Raw genomic sequence first — 15,556 nt, 5'->3', positions numbered from 1 at the left:
CTGATCCTCTGTCAGAACTGGAGAATGGATCTGAAGACATTCCCAGTCTTCACTGCATTTCTGCTACACGCTACCCTGGGCTTCCCTATTCAGGTGAGAGCAGTTCCATGAAACCATGCTCTTTCCCCTAGTTGATCTGTCCTTCCTGGAGAGTAGCTGTGGGGTTATATTTTAATTTGAATTTCCTACAAGACAAATATTAGCAATATAATGCCATATGTCATAATGCCAGTCTAATAATTCAGTGCCTCCCTTTGGCCTGATTTTGCTGTTATTGCTTCTGCATTTAAGAGCTATGGAAAATAATACCTTATACCTATTGATTTTGCAGGAGAACTATGGGAATAGCACAACAAGTAAGTAGCATTAATACTATATTTTAAAAACAACTGGCAATTGCTGACTGTGTATCAAATTAATTATGTAGCAGGAATCTTGGAGCCTGGTGATTATCTAAGGCAAGTACTGTAACTCCAGTGATGTTTTCAATAATACGATTCTTACCAGCTGAAAGTGCAACTATAGACAATTGATTGCCAGGAATAAATATGCCATGAAATTGCACATATTGGGAGTTTAGTGAAATTATGGCTTTCTGCTTGCATTTCTAATGCACCAGCTACTTACTGAGGCATTTGTTTTCTAGAGTTTTATTCTTATTAAGTACCCAATTTCCCAAAGTCTTTACTGAACAAACATATCATCTGAAGGAAGGAGAAATTAAGAGGTGTTCAATGCAGTGCTTCAGTTTTCAGTTGAGGATAGAAAAACTTTAGGCTGCCAGAATTGAAAGGATCCTAGCAGTGGTGCCCAGAAGGAAGGGACTGTCTGAGAGAATACACTGCGAATAGCAGCAGCAGCAGAATAAAAGATGTTAAGAAAGAAGTTCTGTTACTCATACTTAGTAAGGAGCAGAGTAGTAGAGGTAATGTATCTACTATGGAGAGATTCCCGTGTTCTGTAAAGAGTGCAGTGTAGTAGCTCCTGAAATGAATGAAGAGCTGGTGCATGGCATGGCACTCATCGTGTGGTCACACATAATTGTACTGCTGTGAGCTGTATAACTGATACATGTGGCTGGGAAAGACACGGCAGGAAAGAGGACTGAAAGCAGAGCTGCAGCAGTTAAAGCAGCTGCATGTAATCAGTGGTATATGCTGTGTGATAGACAACATTTTTGACAGGCCAATTTTAGTGATGGTAGAGAGAGATGAGAGATCTGATTCAAAGAAGACTATTAGCTGTGTATTTAAGGATGCATCCTTCTGTATCGCTGGGATGTAGAATGTTGAAAAGAAGCTTTGACCTCACTGTCATGATAGGTAGAAAAATGGAAAAGTTGCCAGAATGCGATGAAAGATATATAGAATTGAATATCATCAGTGGATGGTAAATATAGACCACAATGTCAATGTGCAAGTGACTTGGCTTTAGAGCATGTGAAGACACTGACTCTCAGGATTTCAGAAGGAGGATATGTTTCCTGACTGTTATTGGACTGAGTGTAGATGTGCTTCATACTTTCTGGCCGTGGTTTGTCAGATTTAGATGTGCTTGCACAGGCTTAAAAATCAAATTTTATTAGGACATTTTGACTTCCACTAAACTGTGGATGTTACCTAAAGACTTTCCTACTTATTTGCTCCCTTGTCCCACCTTGATACAGCCGTAACTGAAAGGGATGTCTGGTATCAGAGAAAGCTTTGCAATGTGCTGAGATAGAAAACTAATGGTACAGGCACAAACAGTAACAGAACAGTTTTGTCAAATCACAAAACAGGAAGAGGTCATTGGAGACTTCTAGAGAAGGTCGATGGAAATAAATCTGTAGGTAGACCTACAACAAGAAACTGTGAGGTCAGGGGTGAGGTATTGTGAAAGAAAAAGGCATTAGAAGGATTTGGTTGATATTTTCAGAACAAGCAAGGGGCTAATGAAAGCTGACCAGTTCTTCTTTTGTGCTGTCTTTTACAACATGGAAGCAAAGGGAGGCTGTGAAATTACTGCTCAGTACATTTAAAGCCAGCAGAGAGACATGCTTTCTTGAGTTCAGAGCTGTGGTTGCTGGAACTCAAATTTGCAGGATTATTGAGACAAACACATATAATGAATTTTAATTTACCTTTTTACCATTTTTTGTGCCTTTTGAGACATGTTTCAGTATTTACAGTGCAAGAAAAACTTGATCTGTATTTTGAAAAATGTATCATGCCAGATGCTTACATAAGTAGGCACATGGCTGATGCTTTCTATGATGTCTCACATGAGCTTTAAAAAGGTGTCAGGGACTCTATGTTTCTAGAAATCTGGAGCCTAATTTTCACTTGACTTGACCAATCAATAATCTAGTGCCTCTTGTGTGCATGGATTCTGAATTCAGTCAAGCCATTTCAAAAATATGCTTCCCTGAAGAATTTTTCAGATGGTATGGACCTCTCTGATGCAGCTGCTGGGAACTGACTTAACTTTTCTATAATAAACTGTGATTACAATGGAGTTTCATTTCCATGTAACTGAAGTAATAGTCTGGAAAGGCAGATCTGAAGCGTCTTTGGCTCAGTAAAGCAATTTTACTGCAGGTTCTTGATAATTTCTGAATATGAGGAAGTCCCATCAGCATATTTAGGCAATAACCACTTGGATCAATGGAAGCTGTAAAAAAGGAAAGGTGCTATAAACTGTGACAATGCTTGGCAGCCTCCGCATCTGTTGAAAACACATGAACAAAAAGACAAGGAACTTGGATAGCCTTAGAAATATTAGAACTATTTTGCATAAATGTCCTCTGTGTTAGATAGAAAAAGAAATAAAAGGTTTAAATTTTAACACAGAAGATTGCACTTATTGACAAACTGGAATAGACTGCCAGAAAAGCTTGCGGCATCTCCATCATACTTAAGAACAGGTTAAACACACTGTGATCAGGAATAACACAGATAAAACTGTTTCTGCCTTAGGGAAAGGAGACAAACTGGATGACCGCCTGAGGTCCTTTCCAAGCCTATACTTTTATGATGCTATAACAGTGAAGTTAGGAACCAAAACATGAAAATATGCACAAAATCTTTAAGTCTACACCAATGTGTCATGTGAACAAATGCCTTCTTCCTCCAAATGCTCCGATACCTTCCACAAAACAACATTCAGTTCATTAAAAAATTGAATTTTTATGTTATTAGATTTCTGCTTGGAAATGTATAAATCAGATTAGATTTTCACTTCTATGTTAGTAGAAGATGCCACACTAGCAAGACATTCTTAGGATTCAGAATTGTTCAAAGCTACTGCGAGGTACAGAGTGAATTTGAGATTTTTTGTCTCATGCTAAATTACAGCCTTCCTCACATTTTTAATTTTACTCTTTGGCACTGTGAAACCAGAGAGGATTGTTCAGCTGGTTAGCCTGCATATATGCCAGTGAAATCCAGGAACAAAGCATATTTTTGTCCCTAGCTTCCTTTGACACTTTCCACACTGAAGCTGACAAAACACTTTGCTGATTCTTAGACAGTAAACAACCAGGATTCTGTCCCTGAATACAAACTACTAGAAATTCTGATAGCTGTTTGTCTAAGTATGAATTTAATTTCTGTACCTAGTTAATGTGCCCTGCTCCCTCCCCAAGCACAGGGACCTACCAAAGGCATCCCCATGCTTGAGGAGGCCTGCATTGTTGAACACTGTGAAGCTGCATTTCAGAATCTAATTTACCCCTTTTGCTTGTCTTTTTCTTCCTTGCTTTTTGCAGCAACAGAACCTACTCAGGTAAGGACAGCTCAAGTCAGCTCTTTTGTTCACTTGGGGTCCAACATTGTAGAAAGTGAGGTCAGGGCCCATCTACTCCACCCTTATCTCCAACTCTGGAGGAAAGTCTTCTCAGACCAAATGTGTAACAGAGTGTGAGGTTTCCATTCTTATCTCATTTATTACCCACAGCATTGACTGCACAACATGGGGTAATAAATGGGGAAGATTTTGCCTTCTTTGGAGTCATACAGAAAACTAAACTGCCTTTGCTTGATGAAAAGCAAGAGTAGCATGGCAGTCTGTTTTGTTACAGGCATGACTCCCACAAATGGGTATCCCCCTAACCCCCAATTCCCTATATGGTGGTACGTGCCACAGATCTTCACAGGTGTATCATGAGGTGATACTGGGAGGGTTTCATTAGCTATTTCAGCAACCTTGCATTCATACTACCCGGGACATAAATACACATAGTTCAAATTGCATTTCCTGAGTCTTCTATACTGACTGCCTTTAGCATATCCCTATTTGCCAACAGTTTTCAAAGAAGAGTATCCACCACACATGATACTTCTTTACACATGGTACAGTAAACAAGAGCTCAGGACTGCAGTGATTAAATATACTTACCATGGTAGCCTGGCCATTCATGATCCTATGATACACTCTTTGCATGTTGTATTATTTGATATTTATACTATAACACAAATTACTACATCATAATAATGCATCCTCCTTGCAGGTTACTATACAAGAGGATATCTATGGTATGTATTATTCCAACTAAATTTAAGTATTTGATAAGATGCCCCAACTTTTATCTGCTCACTTGCTACAGAAAATAACCCATGCTTAACGCAAATTAATCTCAGGGAAGAAATTTTAAATAAATACAACTGCTCTAACATTTCATGAAAAGTAGTCATCTCTTCTGGTCTTGGCCAAGTGCTTGGCCTTGCTAAAAATCTCAGCTGCTGTTTTTGCTAAAAATAGCTCCACTTAGATAATGCCCTTATTTTAGTCACCTCTGAAAGTTACAGTAAGTGCAAAAGCCAAGTGCACATGCATTTTTTGATGTCAAGATGCTTGGCATGATGCTCGGATTCAGCTGAGTGCTACTTAGTGTAAGGCCTCATAAGTCCCTGACGCTGGGATTAGCTGGGGACCAATCTGGCCCGTGGAATAGGACTGCAGCTCTGATTTCATTGGTTTCAAGGGCTTTCAAGAGGTCGGGGTGTCCAGCAGTAAGCACCAGGACAACTCTCCATCTGTTTTTGCTCCAGGTGTTTTATGTTTGAGGTTCAAGTGCAAAGTGTGCATGCAGAAGGGAATCCATGCTGTCTGAGGGCACAGGGGGAGCCCTGTAGACAAGAAGAATTGCCAGCTGGCCACTTGAGCCAGACAAGCCAGACCTATAAGAGCCAAAGGTCCAGTCCTTAAAATGCAATGATAAAAAAAAGAGAGAGGGTGAGGAAGAGAAAGGCTCCTGGGATTGCATTAATGCCAAAATAATCACAGCTGTTGGGAGGTTCACAAGACTGTCCCTGAACAAACATATACATGACTTAATGCCATGCAAACCCATAAATATACTCTGCAAGTTTCACGTGCACCACTGTAATCAAGACCAGATTTAAGGGGGGCTCTGGAAGCTCATCTGGGTTAAAAAATCAGGATTTCGATTTTCTTGGGAATGAGAAAGTGACATTCTTGCATCTCTGTGCAGAATCTCATCCGCCTCCAGAGACAGACTCCGAGGAGGAAGTTATTTTTAACAGAATTCTGAAAGTTAACAAAGGTAACATCACCAAAGCCCTACTTATACTGGCCCTGTCTTTTGTGCCTTCTTGGGGGAGGACCAAGGTCTTGCCACAGTCTGAAAATATTTTTCCTATCTGTTATGCATCTACACATAAGACCCACTCAGAGACAGGCCACAGGAACTACTTCGTTTAGGTTGTTTACTGAAGCCCCAGGCCATCTCAGATCTATTGTGTTAATACTGAAGATGATCCTGGATGTGGAGGCAACTGAACTATGCAGGCAGCTTCTTCAGCTTTAACTTCAGGGGCCTTTGTCCTTCTTTGGATACAAGAAGAGACCTTGGGATGTTTGAATGTTTCATTATTTAATTGCCTTTTTCTTGAATGCAAGTATCACTGGAGCAGTAATCATATGGCTTTGCAATATGGACTGCTAAATAAACGATGGTTAGTATCGTGCTTCCCATTTCAGTCCTCTCCTTGATTCTTCCAAATATTTTGCCCCCTTTCTGTAAGCTTGTCTTTGTCACCTTTTCCCTTCAGCAGTCGCAGAAGAAGCTTTACTCCTGTCTGAAAAACAGACACCTAACATTCCTACAGTTTCCTATAGACAGCATTCAACCCCCTTTTAATTCTGTCCTTCTGCACTCTTGCCTCCTGATTTTCCTTACTGGCATCTCCCACCTTTGGCCAGCACCCTTCCTGAGCAGATATTCAATGGCATTCACTCAGTGTTACACGATGAGTGAAGCAGCTCAACCAATATACAGCATCCCTTTCTACTGCAACTGCTTTCAGCCCTTCCCTGTCTTGCCTAAACCCTACCCAAGAGAGGTGGATCTTCCTACCTCTTCTCCAAGCTAAGGATGCAGCAGCAAAGAAAGTAGGGGAGCAGACAATGTCCATTTAACCCAACAGACTGTTTCTGACTTTGACCAGTAGCAGATGCTTAGGGAAAAATAAAAAAGCAGGGCAAGTAGAGGGTGACAGTTTTCCAAGTGTGCTTAGCAGCCTGCAGCAATCCATGGCTCAGACATTTCTGCCCTTTCTTTCTCACATAGACAGCTCTCAGCTCTTGCAGGAAGGTGACATAGTTCCACAAAGGAGCCGCAGTGCCATCAACTGTCGAAATCGCCATTGCAATTGGCCCCAGTCCAGTGATGGGATTGTCCGTGTTCCCTATGTTTTGGATCCTACTTATGGTAGGTATATATTTTGATAACCAATAACCTTCAGGTAGAAGCCTACTTCCAGTAGCTGCACAAACAGTTGATGAAATCTGTTCTAAGGATTTATTTGTATTGTGCAAGCTCAGATGAATTGTAAATTTCAAAGGTCTGAATAGAAAAAAAATAAAAAGATCAAATTTCCTTGAAGTTTGCATCCATAATATTTTGGGTCTGGTTTCTTGGAGACAACAATGATCATTCCCTGTAATGGTATCTGCTAGAATATCTGCCTTTATGAACCTTTTAGGTTCATGCCTATTGCATGTGGTCTGAATAGACTATTTTTCATTAGTAAAAGAGCTTCCCATAGCTGTCACCAAGTGGACAATCTGCAGATACATCAACAACTACTGCAATAATTTAAAACAAGTAGTTCAGAAAACAGAATCCCATCTGAACCTGTCCTGGACAAAGTCCTGGATAAAGAGAGTCTTGTGCCACGCTATTTATATTGCAAATGAAATTCACTACTAAGCAAAGAGCCATAAAGAAACTAGGCTAATGTTTCTGTTCCTCATTTACAGTTTTCTGTTTTTGAGATTACATGAGATTTTAATGGCTCAAGTCATTGTTCTTGTGTGACTCTCAAATTATCCCCCTTTCTTCTCCAGAGGAGAACCACATAAAAGCGATTCATGATGCCATGGCAGAATTTGAAGCACTGACTTGTATTAATTTTGTGAAGCGCAAGACAGAACGCGACTATCTCAGCATTAAATCTGCTGATGGGTGAGTTGAATAAGTGAATACGTTATTTCTATATTGCTTTTCATGCCTTCACTACTCTCATCTTGTGTGATCCTAGAAAGGAGAGAGAGTGGATTTAGCGAAGTAACTTCATGCTTTATCAGGGTGCAAAGTATCCTGTTGAAGATCCAGCAGTTAAATCAGGGACTCACCAAAGACACTGAATTGACTCACAGATCATGGGAAACCAGCAGTTAGGCAGAAAGAATATCCTTAGCTCATGTTTGCTGTGTGGTATAATTCACACTTAGCACAACAGGTAACAGGCTATTGTGGTTTTAATTTGCACAGGAGGCATCAGTTTCAACTTGGGAAAGAGCAGTTCTCTGAATCAAACATAGAGTTGGCTGTCAAGGTCAGAATTAGAGCCTGTGATAGAATTGTTCAGTATCCCTTAGCTTAAAAGTGCCATTCAGGTTAGAATGGCACATCTGTGATACAGGATTCAGTCAATGCAGTAAAATGGCTAATTCTAAGGAGTTAACATCACTGTGTACAGAAAGGCTAACATGCAGGAACCTCCATGCTATTGAAGGGCTTCTAGGAGGCTTTACTGATGCACATACTGTTTGCTGATTTTCTGCACCATGGTCAGTTTTGCCTTTCTGTGGACTCTGATCACAATAAACCATAAGGAATCTCTTTCATTCCCACAATAGACACATGCAGTAAGGTTCTCTGCACTGTTCCCATACCTATCTGACAACAAAAATCCATGTGTCTTTTCTTGTTGATGTTCCATGCCTTTCCCAGCTGCTGGTCCAACTATGGAAAAGTAGGAGGTGGACAGACTGTCTCTGTGATGAAAGGAGGCTGCATGTGGAAAGGAATAATTCAACATGAGCTGGACCATGCCCTGGGGTTTTTGCATGAACATTCTCGAAGTGACAGGGATAAATATGTAAAGATCATGTGGGAGTACATCAGTCTGGGTATGTACCTTTGAACTCCTCAATGTAGACATTACAGTAGATATGTCCTACTGTTCCCATCTCCTCCTCCCTGTCTGAGAGGAAGTGGATAAGAAACATGCTTTAAATATGATATTATATATTACAGCTGACAGAGGAGACTTCAGGAAATTTGAAAACTCCAATAACCTGGGTCTTCCATATGACTATTCCTCAGTAATGCACTATGGCCCGTAAGTAAGAGCATGGCACTGCCTCTGCGGAACTGAAATCTTGCATTAGAATTAGCTTCCATAATAACTATCAGCTTTCCCATTTCCCTCTCTGAGAAAAACACTGTGAGTCAGTTCAAACAAGGCATTCCACAAGATTACTTTATTATTCTTTAGCTTTCCATTAAGAAGTCATTCCCAGCTGAACTGGGATAGGGGAAGGAGCACATCTACTGGACGTCTTGATCAAACCTAATTAAACAGCCCTGTTAAGTCATGCCAACAACCAAAATCCCAAGGAAGCAGCTTCAAACTAGAGTTCCTCCCAAGGAACTCCCAAGCCAAGAAGATTTTCAACTATAGATAGTTGTGTGAGGGCAAGCTGCCTTTTTTCTTCCATTTCTCTGTCACCTAATATAATGGGGCCTTGGGCTAGAACTAAGTTTCCAAAGTAGAATTACACTACAAATTGTAACTCCAGCATGATAATTAGCATTATGCGGGTACTCTTGTCAGTCTGAGATCACGGGCAGGTGAGTCCATGCATAAAAAGAAATAAATTGATATACAAGTGGTCAAAGTCTTTTCTATTAGAAGCGCTCTACAAAACTGACCTACCCTTTCGGTAATTTCTGCAGCCCTTTCTAGGACTTCATTACCTTAAATATCTCCATAACTTCTGTGAAAACAAGGCTATTACTCCCCAACCACCTTTGAGCATGGCTAGGGCTTGGAGGGTTGCTTGGCTTTTCTTTAAGGTTGGGTTTGTTTCTGTCTTTAATAAATTCTCAAGAACAACACGAAACATGACTGAAGAACTACGTCATAAACTTACCATTCCACACAGCATGGTTTGCAGGCATTCTTGTATCATGGGGTAGCAAGCAAGACAGTTTGTTTTGAAGCTTCTATTCCTGTTGCGCAAGAGACTTCTGCATTCCTGTCTGCTGGAATATGCATTAAGAACTGGCCAGAAGAACAACCCAACTGTCAGAATTTAAACAACTTATGTGCAATTGCTCTGCTCACTGCAAAGCCTGTAGATTATACCGTTAAATCTTGGAAAAAGTAATTTTCCTTAAAGCACCATAAATTTTCCATGTTTTTGCAGACACACATTCACTAATACCACTGGGAAAGCAACTATTGTACCAATTCCTGATGAATCAGTACATATTGGACAGAGGCAGGGACTGAGTAACTTGGATGTGGCCAAAATCAACAAGCTCTACAATTGCAGTAAGTGCTTCAAAGCCATCCTTTCATCTTCTATTCAGATCTTCCATGGAGGTGTTTAGGCAGCTCTGCAGAGGTAGAGGTTTCTCATAGACTGTGAGCCTACCCTTCTAGGTGCATGGTACCCATTAGGGTCACTCCAGGAGGTAATGCAATGGTGAAGCTGGAGGCACACTGTTACTAGTGAGAAAATGCTTTCTGCATCCAGATTAAATCAAACACGTTCACTGTTGGTGTAAGTGGGTACAATTCCACTGGCCTGATTACTGTGTTGTACGCTTCACTGGAGTCATTGGGTTTCTTGGGGCTTAAGAGACAACTATAAAACACACAAAGAGTCAAACTGCAATGAAGGACCAAGATGTCTATGTTTAAGGACTAAGCCAAACCAAAATAGCTATAGGTCCCCCTGAACTGGAACAGTTTCAAGATGCCTTGTCCAGTTTTAGCCTAATAGTTTTCAAATGTTGAAGCTATTATTCTAAATGTGTATAAATTTTCCACTCCTTAAACCTCTGCTAGAAGAAATTCTCACATATAAACAAAAATTTGTTCAGTCAAAAGGAAAAAACATGATAAATTATTTTCCCTTGCACAGAGGAGAGGCCAAGTCCTCTTCCTAAACTCAATATTTAACTATTGCAGAGAGAACATATTTTTATTTGACTTTTCTAGCATAACTTGATTTCCCTATCCCAGTGGAAAACCATATGTCTACTGACCAGTGGCAGCAAAGTAAAATCTCTCACACTCTTTTTAGATTGAAAAGGTATAGTAGAAAGGGTACTTCATCCTGAAATCCCTTGCTGCACTGTGGAATTATCAATTAAAGCTAATGCTTTTTCCATGTGCTACTTCACTTTCCATTTTGACGCAGATGCTTATTATTTTAACCACGATGTACGTGTACCCTGAAATGAATGCTGGCAGATCAGAAAATCAAGACCATTACGTTCTGAAGGGAGCGTAGTTGTAGATGAGTGGAAGTATCTTTTAAGTTTGGTGCTGAGGCAAACATTGTTTCTCTCTCAGGTCGCTGCAGCACTATTCTCGATGTAGCATCTGGGTCACTGAAATCTGCCAATCACCCAAGAAATTACTCAGATAACACCAACTGTGTCTGGCTCATCCGAACCCGATCCAGAAAGGTAACTGCAGGTTAATAATGGTCTTAGACTCTGGCTGAACTGATGTCTTTCTTTGTTAAGCAATTTGCACTGTATCTGCACACCACTTACCAGATCTTTTTCATGAGAGAAATTTTAGACTAGTATCTATTTCTTCTTCATGTCCTTAAGCCAGGTATGGGCAAAGACAACTGCACAGTTGCAATTTTGAAAAATCTCCATACATTGAGCTTCAGGTTTGCAAAATCAAGACAAAGCAGTCTGAGCATGGGAGCATTCAGTCACAGGCCCATTATATCTGAACCCTGCAAATTCAGGGGATGAGAGGCAAGGCTGGGTAAGCAGTTCCAATTCTGACTTAGTTACAGCTTGGATTCTGTCTGTTTTAAAGGACACTCCATGAAAGAAGTCATATATGTGTATATTGAAGGCTTGTTTCCTCTTTCCTTACAGATTTCCCTGCACTTTCAGGCCTTTGACCTGCAGACAACCAAAGGCTGTCAGGGTGATTATGTTAAAGTTTATGATGGAGCCAGCAAATCTTCTGCAGTTCTAATGGACAAAACCTGTGGATCAAAGATACCCAATGACATAGTTGCTTCTAGCAATCTTATGCTCGTAGAGTTTGTCACAGATGGTGTTGATACAGCTTCTGGTTTCCAAGCCACCTTTACTTCTGGTAGGTCTGAGAAAAGGGAGAACAATCTATATCAAATGAACATGTGTTCTACCTTCCTCTTTGCATGTGATTTGGGAAAAACATTGTTTGAGGAGGTGACCTCTAGAAGAAGAGCCATCACTTCCTACCTTGCTTTTGATATGATGGGTCGGTCTTGTATTGAAACCATTTATTCCTTCCAGAAGATGGGCCATGCTTATCACAAATAGTGTCAGCCAGGTGATTGCCAGATTCCACAGTTTGCCCTGCCTCTCAGATGTATGTCATTCCAAAACACGTGCAGTCAAGGGTGTGATCAATTTAATGTTATTGCTAGTGTTAGTAGCACAGCAGATTAGACATTCTTGTACTATGAAAGAGAATAAATCATAACGTAACATTTAAATATACTAATCCTCTGTAAAAGATGCAGTTTTCAAATCAGACAGTTCAGAGGGCAAGAGAGATTTTTAGCGAAGCAGGTCACCCAGCCACGTGACAAGAAGAGAGGCAGTATGTCCATGGTCAGAATCCTTGGAATTTATCCACCTAATACACATTTTCCTCAATTCCATTCATTAATAACTAAGTCTACAACTACACAGTTAAGTTACTGCAGGCTGCCAAGTTAGCACGTATCAGCTGAACTACAAAAATGTCTGTGTGCATATCTGAAGCCTAAAGGAAGCATGGAGTTATTCAGCTTGGCTTAGTTAGCATGAAAGATAGCTCAGCTAGGTCACATTACCTTGTATTTGCCATGGGCTAAGAATGTGCACATGGAGAATTTGTGCAGATCCATTTGAAATGCAGTAACTTAATGGACTATGTCGATGTAATACCTATTTCTGTAAATGGTAGCTATAAAGGAAAGAAAAATAAGAAAACTCCTCATGCCACTGATTTGTCATCTACTGCAAAATGATCTCAGTTGTCAGTTAAAGTGTGATTTAATGTTTACATACTTCAGAGATGATACTGTTTGTTCAGCGAGCACTGCAAGCTAAATATTCTCTCATTTTTCTTACAGTAAGGGCCCAAGGAAAACGTAGTACCCACAACTGACTTAATGGAGAAGAGCCTATTCTGTGAATATTGAAATTATGCTTTTCCTACTTTGCTCCTTTCCTGGCTTGGATCAGTATGAAATTCAATTCTATTTTGAATCGAAGTCTTCAACTTACAGAGAAAGTTTACTCCCCAAGCCATACAAATGTATGAATTCTGTACATCCTGTGTGCCCCCCTTGCATCTGCACAGTTAAGTTATTACCTCTTTCTATTTAACAATTTAATAAAAGCTTCCTATAAAAAAAGTGCTTCCATTTCTCTTTTCCAATAGTCCCTTCCAGCCATACACATTACGTCATCTTACTTTTTAGCTCCCTTCATTCAGCCATAAGGGTATGGGTATCTCTTAAGCATATCACATAGCTTTGTCATGGGTTTAGTTATTTGGCTGAAGACACAAGCTCCAAACCTCACAAATTCATTTTATGTTCTTCACAGTCCTGAGCATGAAAAGGAGGTCTTAGGTACAGCCTCCCTTCTCAACCTAACTTTTAGGCTTCCAGGAATGACATCTCCCTTAATGACCCTATTATATCCGTAAATCACAAGAAAGAGGGACATGACAAAAGTATTGCCATAAATGACTGGTACTTCCTACTGTAGTTTTCCCCCTAGGCAGGGGACAGCTAAGAGTGCATTTTTATCCATAAGCCATTTTTTAGTCCACATGTATGGTTAAATCTATCACAGGACAAGAGGTGGACTAGAGACTGCTGCAAGAGTTCATGTTCATCTTCAGCTCTTCAGGAAAGAAATCTTTTGCCAGGCCAGAAGCTAAACACTCACTCCTCTTCTAATCTCATAAGGAGGACAAAGCTGGGAGAGTGGCTGAGCTTTGGAATTTCATTTCATAGCCTTTGTATGTAATTAGACTTTTAAAATAGCATCCTTTGGTCACAAGCATATTATTTCTAATAGATTTGAGAGCAAAATAAGCTGATATTTTATTTTTGTTAGCATAAATCAACAGTTAACCATACTAACTATGATTAGCACTACTAATTCTAGTATTTAATGCTTGCACATTGAGATCTGAAAAATGCAAATGCTTTCCCTGGTTTTGCTCTGTAATACTAAGAATCTTGGAACCATTCTCATAGAAATACATTTCTAGAAGGCAGCTGTAGGAAATGAATTTAAACCTCAGAGCAAAACTGATATAGTAAACAACAAATTATTAGTCACCTTCCTTTTGTTAAAGGAGACAACAAAAAGTAAGACTAAACTTGCAAGCATTTGCTCAAAGCTGTCTCTATATCCAAGCACACTACTGGGGTAAACTATTACCACTATACAGCTAGAGCACACCATACCAACAGAGTCGCATGCTTATTTCTAATCACATCTTCCAGATGAGATTTTTTAAAACAAATAAACACTTAAAATTGCCTTTTCCCAAGTATGAAGAATTGGTCACTTACTTGCAGTTAGAGATTAACTCCATAGATTGCTTCTTCATCCACAGTGATAAATAGCTGTGCAAGTGCCTCTGAAGAAAGCAATTTTGAGTCTACTTTAAAAATGACATTTCTTCAGTTCTTCAGATACTGCAAGTTATCACTCATGTTGCACTCATGATCCACACATCACATGAAGAGTTGTCCTTCTGAAACCATTAAAAATGTAGTTCTAGAGAAACATATTTAACAGCTGAGGTTCCTGAGCCCCTTCAGAACAGAATGGAGGAGAGAATACTGCAAACCCACAATATACTGGTGGGTTGGGAAGGGCTAATTTCTTATTAATTTTGATCTAACTAACAAAGACTGCCTCCCTGAAGAGCTTAGAAAACTCCTTATGGAAATACAAAATGGAAAAAAATATTGATCTTTATGAAGCTCTTAAGATATGCAATTTTTATTTATTTCATATTTATTTCAGTTAGGAGGTTAGCATTTTAAAACAATTTAAGTCTCTTATTTTTCTATCAAAATGTTTTTCAGACTTGATTCAGTGCCTTTTTGGTTCTGAGTTTCTCTCCAAGGGTTTTTGCTTAGGCTTCCATAATGCTTTTTTCACAGTGATATCCCCACAAACACCTTTACAAATGGCTTTACAGAAATCCTTTGTGGCTTGAACAGGGTCTGGCACCAAACTTCTGAGAAATGGATGCCAGAAAAAGCAGCTGCTGCTTAAAGAAACCATATATGTATGAAGGAATTTGTAGAGTTTCCAAAGAAACATGCCTGTTTATTGCCTGATCAGCTTTTGTGCAAGCTTCATGGAGCACAGATTTCTCTCTCCTGTCAGAAATGACCTCAGACTTTGCCTAGCATGGGCACCTGCAACTTGAAAGCAGGCAGTATGTTACCTACCCCTCAAAATTTTAGAGTGGTAGAATTTCAATGGAGGTGTTCACAAGGAGGCAAAGATAGGTTCATATGGCCTACACTGAAGCTCCAGAGCACAAGAAAATGCTCCCCAAATCTCGTTTGACAAATTAAAATCTTTCCAAGTTGACATCTGTTGAAGAGGTTCACAAGTAGATAACTGTTCACTTGTTATTTGCCTTCCCACTGGAAACTACTGGTAGTATAATGCCTATGTTAGGAATTCAGAGCTATAGTAGGCAATCAGATTTTTTTGAAAATCTGGCCACAGGCCTATTTGCCTCTCTTCAGGAGCCTAAAATCAACAGTTTGATTTTTGATTAAAATCAAGGGTTTCTTTCCTTAACTTGGGTTCACATTTGTACATGTGCACCACTGCAATAGTAGGTATCAGTGTCTTCAGGTTCTAAGTTGTTCATTTGCAAATACAATGTATTTATTGCATTGCCCCCAGAGATGGAGGAATGGTTTTGTACTGAGCAGGAAGAATACTTGGCGCTATCAAGACGCTCATGCTGGATAACCA

At 39.8% G+C, this 15,556-nt stretch overlaps 1 protein-coding gene across 1 annotated transcript; it reads left to right on the top strand.

Moving 5' to 3' along the window:
* Positions 1-12,929, top strand: LOC112979240 (astacin-like metalloendopeptidase). The gene is made up of 13 exons (XM_026093243.2): positions 1-93; positions 332-356; positions 3,749-3,765; positions 4,490-4,514; positions 5,474-5,545; positions 6,572-6,712; positions 7,351-7,468; positions 8,240-8,418; positions 8,546-8,630; positions 9,721-9,848; positions 10,878-10,993; positions 11,426-11,651; positions 12,661-12,929. Exons 1-13 carry the CDS (start codon positions 25-27, stop codon positions 12,693-12,695), a joined length of 1,236 nt encoding a protein of 411 aa, XP_025949028.1. The 5' UTR covers positions 1-24; the 3' UTR covers positions 12,696-12,929.
* The last annotated feature ends 2,627 nt before the right edge of the window (positions 12,930-15,556 follow it).

The sequence above is a fragment of the Dromaius novaehollandiae genome, chromosome 5, assembly GCF_036370855.1.
Source record: "Dromaius novaehollandiae isolate bDroNov1 chromosome 5, bDroNov1.hap1, whole genome shotgun sequence".
NCBI lineage: Eukaryota > Metazoa > Chordata > Aves > Casuariiformes > Dromaiidae > Dromaius > Dromaius novaehollandiae.
This window is presented reverse-complemented; position numbering and strand designations above follow the sequence as displayed.

Bases quoted from the DNA above. Each gene is read 5' to 3' on its own strand.
- LOC112979240 (XM_026093243.2), top strand. From the start codon at position 25: ATGGATCTGAAGACATTCCCAGTCTTCACTGCATTTCTGCTACACGCT. The intron at 6,713-7,350 runs GTAGGTATATAT...TTTCTTCTCCAG, and splicing joins TGTTTTGGATCCTACTTATG to AGGAGAACCACATAAAAGCG. The intron at 8,631-9,720 runs GTAAGTAAGAGC...ATGTTTTTGCAG, and splicing joins TCAGTAATGCACTATGGCCC to ACACACATTCACTAATACCA.